General features: G+C 35.0%; 1 protein-coding gene across 3 annotated transcripts in view; it reads right to left on the bottom strand.

The window, feature by feature from the left end:
• Nucleotides 1-1,561: 1,561 nt before the first annotated feature.
• AFTPH (aftiphilin) overlaps nt 1,562-10,613 on the bottom strand; it is a 37,862-nt gene continuing 28,810 nt past the window's right edge. For 2 of the 3 annotated variants that reach the window (XM_008582283.1, XM_008582284.1), the window contains 2 exons: nt 9,287-9,410; nt 1,562-2,682 (listed from right to left, as the gene is read on the bottom strand). In XM_008582283.1, coding sequence (XP_008580505.1) covers nt 2,538-2,682; nt 9,287-9,410 — 269 coding nt within the window. In that variant the 3' untranslated portion in view covers nt 1,562-2,537. Of the gene's footprint in view, nt 2,683-9,286; nt 9,411-10,613 lie in introns of those variants that run through there. The other variant, XM_008582285.1, reaches the window with a different exon arrangement.

Genomic DNA, 10,613 nt, shown 5'->3' with positions numbered 1-10,613 from the left:
TCTACTGGGGATCCTGCTACTTGGTTTCTTTCCCTTCACAACTCTGCAGGGTCTTCCTGGTTGACTTTAAGATGGATGAGCAGCTGCTTCCAGAAGCAGCTCATGACCAAGACAAACTTGCAGCTGACAGGCCCTCCCTTACCTGAGATCCCAGGGAGATGCTCAAGGCTCTTCCACAGCAGCCACTGCTATTGCCTTCTGGTGTAATTTGAACCTGGTCTGGCGCAAAGCTGAGAATTTTTGGTCCTCAGTACTGGAGCACTGACTTTAACCTATGACGATCCAGTATTAGTGTACCTGTTGTGGTTAAAACGTCAAAGACCAATATGGCAAACAAAAAGGAAGTCTGGCTTATTCAAAGTGGTTATAAGATGAAACATCCATTCTATGAGTCATTAAAGAGGGGCCACTTTCATAAGGAAGACCCACTTGATTGTTTTAAAATAAGTTATTGCATTATTATTTAAAGTGGTGCTTTCTTCTGTGACTACTTCTTAAATCTACTGGGACCCCAGGAGCCTTCACAGGGTATGTTGATGCTATGCTCTGGCTACCATTTATTGACTGTCTACTCATGTGACAAGTGTCTTATGTATTTTAATACATCAACCCCATGGGGTAGGTATCATTCCCATTTTTGTAAGTAATATAATTCTGGTTCAGAGAAGGTGATTAACTTTCTCATGGTAACACAGCTAATAAGTGGACTCTGAACTTAACTCCAGGTCATACTTACATTACACTCAGACAAGCGTTCCACCCCATGGGGTAGGTATCATTCCCATTTTTGTAAGTAATATAATTCTGGTTCAGAGAAGGTAATTAACTTTCTCATGGTAACACAGCTAATAAGTGGACTCTGAACTTAACTCCAGGTCATACTTACATTACACTCAGACAAGCGTTCCAATGGTCCATGTGACAACATGGCAACACAGGAACATCCGTCAATGATGGAGGTGCAGAAGAGTTCCACTGGAACATTTCATGGCAGATGAGGTAGACTACTGTCAGGCTGACTGCCTATTCCTTATGAAATGTCATGACTTTTTGGTGAAGCACTATCTAGTAACAATATTCTAAAATTACTTTAGAAATTTTCTTCTCACCTTAATTTCATGCATATATTTCCTTGGAAAGAAAAAAATTCCCTACAAATCCCTATTTAACTTTGTCAATATTCTGATGAAGATATGTTATAATGAATCATGGGATTTTCTTTTATGACCTCATGTTCTATATATAAAAACAGTTCAGCTAAGGGCCGGCCTGTGGCTCACTTGGGAGAGCGTGGTGCTGACAACACCAAGTCAAGGGTTAACATCCCCTTACCGGTCATCTTTACAAAAATAAAAAAATAAAAAAAATAAAAAACAGTTCAGCTACTAAAAGTACTGATCCAATTCTTATAGGCCAGAGATTCTAATTCTTCCTGGTTTCGACAAAGCTGAATCCCTATGAAATGATTTCCTCTGGACTGAAATAAATTAATAGTGAATAAAACTTCACATCCAAATGCATTATACTCTTCCTCAGATACCAAAGCACAATGACACCAGGCTAAATTTCTTTTAAATTATTTTATTTTTTGTGTAAGCTAAAAGGAAATTTACACACTGAAATCTCAAAAGCCTTGGGCATGCACATTAACCTTGTTAGAGGTTCTTCTACATGTCTCTTTTTCCATAGGAATTTCCCCAAACATTTAAAACCCATAGTTTTTACTGTATTTACAGCCTAAACCATAGCAATCTATGATTATGTCATTTTACACTGTGCAAAATCCTCAAAAAATAGTGGTATAATAGAACAAAAATCAGTAACAAGTAAATTTCATCGTAAGACATTCATATAATTTGGTCCTTCTCCAAATCTAACTGATTTAAAATAGACACAATCTTTTTAACCCCTCCAATCAAATCCTGACAATGATCAATACCCTATAACAAAAGAGCAATTGATGAAGTACCTTGCAAAAGGTCAAACAGCAATGTGCCAGACTGAAAAGATTAAAAAAGAGCCCCAAAATGTTAACAAAAGCCAGATCTGAAATAAACCCATCACACACAAAAATTTTTTAAAAATGGGGACTTTGGAGCTTATTTATTTGATAGCAAAAGTAATTCAACAGATGATATGAAAAATTAAGGACATTCAATGCAATCTGAAAAGACCGAAGGGGATTTCACAGACAGTAGAGAGTTGAGTTTTTAATTTTTTTTTATTTCAAAAGTTTCATAAGAAGGACACCACCAGTGTATTTCACAAAGACATAAATGTATACATCCCAGCAACACAAAAGAATAAATCTTCAAAAATGTTCACCCCCGATTATTTACATTTTTCTAATATAAATTTAGGACTTTAGTATGTAAATAAATATACATTACTATGTATATCTTTCTAGTGCGGCTTACCAACACATCAGCTGAACTTGAATTTTCTTTTTTTTTTAATTAGAGCAGTTATGCTTTTGATGGTAGGGAAGGGATGGAGGAATGGGAAAGCAATTAAAACTGTCCAATTCATATCACTTATCAGTCTACTTTTTCCTGGGAGCTTGTGGAAGGTGTTAACGTGGTAGGGAACATCAACACCTTGGCATGCATGAACGTTAAGTCAGGAAGGCTAGCGATCACCTTGATAGCTTCTTCACTCAGGTGCTCTTCTCTTTTTGGTTTCCTATTGACAAACGAAAAACATCAAGTGTGTTAATGTGACTCTGCTGAAGGTTAAATGGGAGAAAATTCACTGTCAAGGTAGGTAGTAAGCAAACTGTGGGGACTTAAGTATCTTTTCCTTTGCTAGTCCCTGAATCTTGTTAATACTTTTGTGTTATGTGCTTCCTGTGCCAGATGCCAAATCTCGTAGGAAGAGCAACATATAGCCTATTATGTATGTTCATTAAAGCTAGGCAGGTAAGTACAGACATTCACATGTGCAGGTGTACAGATCACAGTTTTACTTAAGGCTAGAAGCATCTACCCAGGCATAATTTTTAAATATTACTAAGAAGAAATATAATGCTGAAGTCCTATTACACTCCACCCAACTGGATTTCCCCCTGCCCCCTGTGAAACTACCAAAATTACCTTAACATAAAACAAAGTATATCTAGCATAAGGCTTTGTAAGTCATTATAACCTCAGGCTTGCTTTATCCCCAATGGGGAATTCCAGGAGCGAGAGCCCTTGGCTCAAAAACACCCAGTCTCAGTCCCATTGGGATGCAGAGAGCAGGTCCAATTGCAGCAGCACTAGGGCTGGCTGCTGGTGCTGAGCATGTACACGGGCAGGAAAGGACTTGCGGAAAGGGGACTCTAAATCCTGTGGGTCTTGTAGATGAAGTCTTGTATATTTTACTGCACTGGCCCCAATAATGAGAAGTGAGCAATTTGGTGCCCAGCACAGATATGAAAAACTCTTAGAGACCCAGGAATTCCCAGCAGGTGAGCTATAGAAAATGCCAAATGAGCCTCAAATGTCACTCAAATTGAGCACACTACTGCAATCCAAACTATTTCTCACAGGATGTTAAGTATATTGAAAGGATAGTTATAGTCATACAGATGATTAATTTTAGGCCAAAGATCATTTTAAATTGCTGACTCAAATGAGCCTCAAATGTCACTCAAATTGAGCACACTACTGCAATCCAAACTATTTCTCACAGGCTGTTAAGTATATTGAAAGGATAGTTATAGTCATACAGATGATTAATTTTAGGCCAAAGATCATTTTAAATTGCTGACTATAAAAATCTCAATTCTCTTTTCATGGTAAAAGATAGTTGGTACTCTATTAGATATGACACAAGTTGTTTCTTTCACCTAAATATTTTCTTTGTCGGGAGGGGGAGCAGAAAGTCAGGAGATGTGGAGCAAGAAAGGAGGACAGTTGCAGGCCTTTTATACCTAGGCTTTTCTGTTGTTACCACAGAAGATGTTCTGAATCCAGGCTGAAATAAAGATTTTATAGAATGAATGCAAAATCCAACAACAAACTTTTAGGACCAAAGTTCTTTAACAGGGAAACAGCTTCAGGCATATCAGCAGATCATCCAATACTGAACTTAGTTCTAGAGTTTCTTAGAAGAATGGAATAGCAATCCAAATTTTTAATTGAACTTAAATGTTGGCAAAACTATTAGGTGAATGTTTAGTAGGGAATTGGATATCTGTATCATTCCAAAGTAAAACCAGATACATTACTTTCTAGTCTTAAAGTTAAAAACAAACTATATGGTGCAAAACGTCAACCTCTCACCAATGGTCAATCTTAGCATCACTAAAAATAGAGTCAGCCAGATGTTATGCATCTTCTGATGTGATATAATATCTGTGAGGTATTCCAAAATGTTCACGTAAATTCAGCAAGCCTTTAGATATAATTTCCAATTTACAAGAAATTAGAGGGATAAAGAACATAGTAAATACTCGTATTACTTGAAAGAAGCAAACAGACAAATCCAGAGCTTAGGACATTCTGCAGGACAACTGGACTGGTTGGTCTTCTAGTGTTAGTTATTTAACAGAAAACAAAAGGGATGGGAGAGAAAGCCTAGGTTAAAAGGGACTTAACAGCCATAACAGCCAGGTATAACCTAGATATTGGATGAAATGAAAACTCGCTAAACTTGGCAGACGGAGATCACTGACTAAAACAGTAGGCCTGACTCAATATAAACTATAAAATCTTATTTTTGGTTAAAAAATATAGTGTATATTTGCACAGAAAAAGATTGGAAAGAATATGCACTAAGGAGTAATAGAAATCTGAATGGTAACACTGTGATACTTTTTTTTTGTAGTTTGTATTTCTGTATTTTCTAAGATTCTACAATATACCTTAGTGCTTTTGTAATAACAAATGGTTATTTAAAATAATTACAAATAAAATTGCACCTAAGTGGACTTACCCATTTGTGGAGAGCAAGGAAGAAGCTTTTACCCGACACAGTTGGTAAACATTATTCTAGGGTTTTTACCAATTGCCTTATTTCAGAGGCACTACCTGGAGGCAATATGAAGGTGTGCTTTAAAATTTAAAAGTTTACATAGTTTATAGTTTGTGTATTTATCTGTAGTCACTGTGCACTGATGTAAGCTAGTCTTCTTAGAATAAAAGAAGTAAATACTTGAGGAGAATTTGAAAATAAGTTATATTATGACCTTTTCTCAAAGAAAAAGGCAATGATAATTTTGATTGATATTCTTTCTAGCTAAGATTTATCTTTTTTTCAATGGAATATAATTGAGAGTCCAGAAATAAACATCTATGGTCAATTTATTTTTTGACAAGTGTGCCAAGGTCTTTCAATGGGGGAAGAAGTCTTTTCAACAAGTGGTGCAAGGACAACTGTATATCCATATGCAAAAGAATGAATATGGGGTCCCCCTACCTCACAACATATACAATAATTAATTCAAAATGGACCGAAGACCTAAGTGTAAGAGTTGAAACTATAAAACTCTTAGAAAAAACCTGGGTGTAAATCTCGATGACCTTGAATTAGGCAATTAGGTTTCTTAGATATGACACCTAAAGCACAAGCAACTAAAGAACAAAATATATATACAGTATATAAATTGGATTTCATCAAAATTAAAAACTTTTGTGCTTCAAAGGATACTGTTAAGTGAAAAGACAACCCAAAAGTGGCAGAAAATATTTGCAAATCATATATCTGATAAAGTTCTAGTATCCAGAATATATAAAGAACTCTTACAACTCAACAGTAAAGACAAATTATCCAATTAAATAAGCAAAGAATCTGAAAAGACATCTCTCCAAAGAACATACAAATAGTCAATAAGCACATGAAAAGATGCTCAACATCCTTAGCTATCAGGGAAATGCAAATCAAAATGACAATTTGATACCACTTCACACCCACTGGGATAACTATAACCAAAAGGCCAGACAATAACAAATATTGGTGAGAATGTGGAGAAATTGGAATACTCATACGTTACTGGTGGGAATGTAAAATGGTGCCATCACTGTGGAAACATTTGGCAGTTCCTCAAAAAGCTAAACACAGTGTCACCATATGTCCCAGCAATTCTACTCCCAAGAGAACTGAAAACATTTGTCCACACAAAAACTTGTACACAAATGTTCACACCACCTTTACTCATAGTAGCCAAAAAGTGAAAACAACCTGAATGTTCATCAATTGATTAATGGACAAGCAAAATGTTATTTCCACATAATGAAATATTATGCAGTCATAAAAAGGAATTAAATACTGATACATGCTACAACATGAATGAACTTGAAAACATAATGCTAAGTGAAAAAGCCAGACATAAAAGGCCACAGATTGCAGGATTGCATTTATTTCAAATAACCAGAATAGGCAATCCACAGAGACAGAAAGCAGATTAGTGGTTGCCAGGGGCTGCGGAAAGAGAGGAAGAGGGAGTGACTGCTAGTGGTATAGGGTTTCATTTGGGGGTGATTAAAAATGTTTTGGAATTAGACAATGATGGTTTCACAACCTTGTGATCATACTAAAAACCAGTGAACTGTACACTTGAGAAAGGTGAATTTTATTGTATATTAATTATATCTCAATAAAAAGCCCCCCCCCCCAAGAAAAATGGATCCCTTTTGGCAACTTGGATCCAAAAATGGATCCCAAGGGCTTGTATACACTTCAGTAAGAGGTCTGTGGCTACTACCCAGCTGGCTACCCACTGATTTAGATTAGGAAGTGTTATTCTTCTCCACATTAGGGAAGTTAAGCAAGAAGATGAAACTATTTTAAAACTAAGAACTATATTTCTTTAGAAAATTAAAACTGAGTCATCATTCTCGCAACCTGTGTACTGAAAGAGAAGAGCACATATATGTCCTTTACATATTCAAAGGCACTTAGAAAAGGGTATGGGATGTTGTCTGTTCCATGTCAAATTTCCTCTACCTTGATCACTGTTTAACTCTGTCTTCCCTGAAGTCCCTCACAAGGCTTTTTCTATCTACCGTGTATTGTCAAGACTCCAGATTTTGATGAACTTTACTTTCTGCAATTTTATTCAAAACAAAAAGAAAAACAAGACAACCTAAAAACAACCAAAATATTGAAAATGCTTTCTGAAACTATATATGCCATCCAACCTGTCTCTTTTATGTACAATTGAGAATCACTCCTGGGGACATTTTACAGTATTTTAAGATTTTACACACAAATTGTAAAACTCACGGATATTTGCACTTCTCACCATTTTCAAATAACATACATTCCTCAAAACAGAAAATACAAAGTTGGGAACTTGTTTTCTTAATTTATTTTGTCTTATATGTGAAGCTGGATGGGTACTAGAGAGTAACTCAATTGAGCTATAATACTGACTCCAGGATATACAGTATAGTTTTAGTTGATTCCCCAATAATACAGAATAAGAGGGAAAAAATGAAAATAACTTCTTAAAGTGAGAGGGGTTGGAAAAGTTCCCTAGTGTACAGCATGTTTCAAGGATGAGTTAAAAAATTAGGAGAGTAAGCAGGTTAACAAAGTGGTTTAGAGCTCCTCCTAATGGCACAAAGAATTAATTCTCATCATTGGGACTTTCAAAACTGCTATAGTTCAGGAGTGAGATGGCATGCAGGGGAGAAAAGGTGAGGAAACAGGGTTATTCCAGAAAGGGTTGTCCTAAAAATAGCGTGGAGAAGCCCAAACAATAAAAGCATCAGTTTGTTGTTCTTAAAGTCAAATCTGCTTTTAGTTAACATACATAGAAGAAATGGATGAGAAATTTGTATTAGAAGAGTTTCAATTTGAAGAAATGATTTGTTAGGAAAGAGAAAAAATTAGAAAGCAAGCAAAAAATCCACAATACCTGCATTTATAAGTAGGTTAATTTAATAGGAGGCTTTGGCAGTGCCAGGTAGCATACTACAAAGACATGGGGCAGTGAGAACAATGGAGAATCTGTGGACAAACAAGGACGTGCGTGCTACAAATCCTATCTAGGGAAGAGTTAAGGTTATCTACAATTATAAAACAAATAATAATGGCTTTCATAATTATAAATATTAATAGTGTTAATAATAAATATCTGTTGAATGAATGGATATAAGCACACAAAAGTTTAAAAGGCAATGTGATAATTTAATGTAAAGTGTTAAGACAGATAAACATTTATGATTGACAAAAATATCTGTTGAATGAATGGATATAAGCACACAAAAGTTTAAAAGGCAATGTGATAATTTAAGGTAAAGTGTTAAGACAGATAAACATTTATGATTGACAAAAAAAAAAGGCTTATTTAAGATGAATCCTTCTTCTATAGAAGAATTGCTTAAAACATAAATCTGAATTTAACATGTGAGTGGCATATATTTATTTAGGAAAAAAAGCTATAATACTTCTCCCAAAGGGGACAACTAATAAGTAAATATTTCCACATTAAAATGCTGATGAATCAGGACAGCAGAGCTGGCATGCCAATCAACCAGTATTTGCTCTTGCACTAGTGATCTCCTGGTTCATAATGATTACCTTTCTTTGAGAGGGGTCTTCAAAAGGTTTATGGAAAGATTCATATTAACTTTTAATTCCATTTTTCAAAAAGTTTAAAAACTTTTTGAAGTATCCTCATATTAGGAACTGGCTTATTCTTATGGTTAACATGTCAAAGCAACAGATTATTCCAGTGCTTAAATATGTAAAACTAAAGTTTCTTGAACACAAGGCCCAAGTGACAGTTTTTGTCTCTGTTTCCAACACTTGGCAATAATAACGGCTTTACTAAAGGCCATGCCCCTGACAGGGCTCCCAGAAAGCTTGGTTAAAGCAAGCCTTCATGTCCCAAATCAGAGATGCACATTAGTGAAAATTCCAAAAAAAAGAGACTATTCTCTACTCTTAGTCTAGAAGTGAAAAGATTAGCCTAGGTGACTCTTGGAGTATGAAACTGAGTTCCCAAAGATCTTCTCAGTAATTATGAAGGGAAAGGGGGGAGTGTTTCTACAATGGCTTTATGATCTCAATACTTAATCAGAATTATCTTCTACAAAGTGTGTGTTGGGGGGATGGAGAAAGAAAAGCACATTTGTCAGCCCTTTCTAGTCTCTTATGAAATAACTCTGCTCTAATAACATTCATAATTAAACATCATTTGATACTGTTTTCTGGACTTAGGCATCTACCGGCTTTTATAAATATAAAGTGAATTTTAATACAATATATTGGAATACTGCCAACTTATGAGCTTTACTCTTTGGTCTGTTTTAACTCAGAATTCAAAAGTAGGGTATAATTAACACTGGCTGTTTACCTCGTAGATGTGCTTGTCTTCTCTACTGTGGACATGAGTCTTGCAAATGCATCAGTCACTTTGAGGCTTGAGGTGGAGATTTCCAGCTTAGAAGTTGTTAACTCATACAACTCTGGATCCACACCTTATAGTATAAAATCATAGTCAGTGATGGCAAGCTGCAATGGGTTACTCAATTAGCCACAATCCAAGATGCAAAAGGCAATATTCTGTAAACATCTGAGACTTTTATGAGCACAACACATCCTTAGAACACTATTGTAATACAGCATTTATTTTTTAAATTATAAACTCCACTTTTTGGAGTTTTTATAAAATAGGAAAAATACTTTTAAAATTCCACTTTGGAATAAATATACCCTTAATCTAACATTTATGTAGCAGATCCTATCCAAATATTTCTAACATTTCTATCTGCTATGGAAAACTTCCCCAATTCTGGATTAGCCTTGTGATATGAAAGTTATTAATATTTTATAAATAGAATGCACATGATTTGTTATGACATCCCCAATTTTTAAATTGACTGAATAACCTCATTTTTTCAAACTTCCTCTCTCCCCATCTCCCTGACCACTTTCCCTCCATTATTTTCTTCCTCAGCAGAGGATTTGGAAGCTAATATAAAGTCTCAAACATGGTAAATAATTTGGTTAAGTACATTATGACTACTAAGAACATGAGCTTAAAGCATCAAAATATTACTAAAGATAAAAACATATATCACATTTGTTCTTCAGGTAAGAGTTGGGGAGAGTAAAACATTTTCAGAAAAAGTGAATAAAAGCACTACTTTTGGACAAAATGAAAATTCTTGTCTCCAGAGTTAATTATATTTCAGTAGTCTCATATCTGAATCTGGTGGCCAATAATTCAACTACCTTGTTAGAGTAATTCAAAAGGAAGCAGAGTTAAGAGATTTATTGCAAAAATCTATAAAAAATAAAAAAAGCCCTCCCCCATCTGACTTCACCTAAAATACACATATAACTTTTTTCTATTTCCCATACAATGTAGATTTATATTAAATAACAATAATGACCACAAAAAACACTGAAAAGAACAGTTACATATTTTAAACTCAAGCTAAACTTTGGATAATACATAAATTAAAAAAAAAGTTTTTAATCCTAATCTTTCCTTGGTCCCAGGAAATTATTTGAGGAACAAAGTTCAGTAGTTTCAGGGTATATCAAAAAAGGAGACTGCGAGGAAAAGTGTCTTATAGGTTCTTCAATGTTCGCTTATTTCTAAAAAACAAACCAACCAACCCTGCAAGATCAGCAGATAAAATTATATATAAATGCGTATATTTACATGTATATTT

This window comes from Galeopterus variegatus, unplaced genomic scaffold (assembly GCF_000696425.1).
Source record: "Galeopterus variegatus unplaced genomic scaffold, G_variegatus-3.0.2 Scaffold2556, whole genome shotgun sequence".
Classification (NCBI taxonomy): domain Eukaryota; kingdom Metazoa; phylum Chordata; class Mammalia; order Dermoptera; family Cynocephalidae; genus Galeopterus; species Galeopterus variegatus.
This window is presented reverse-complemented; position numbering and strand designations above follow the sequence as displayed.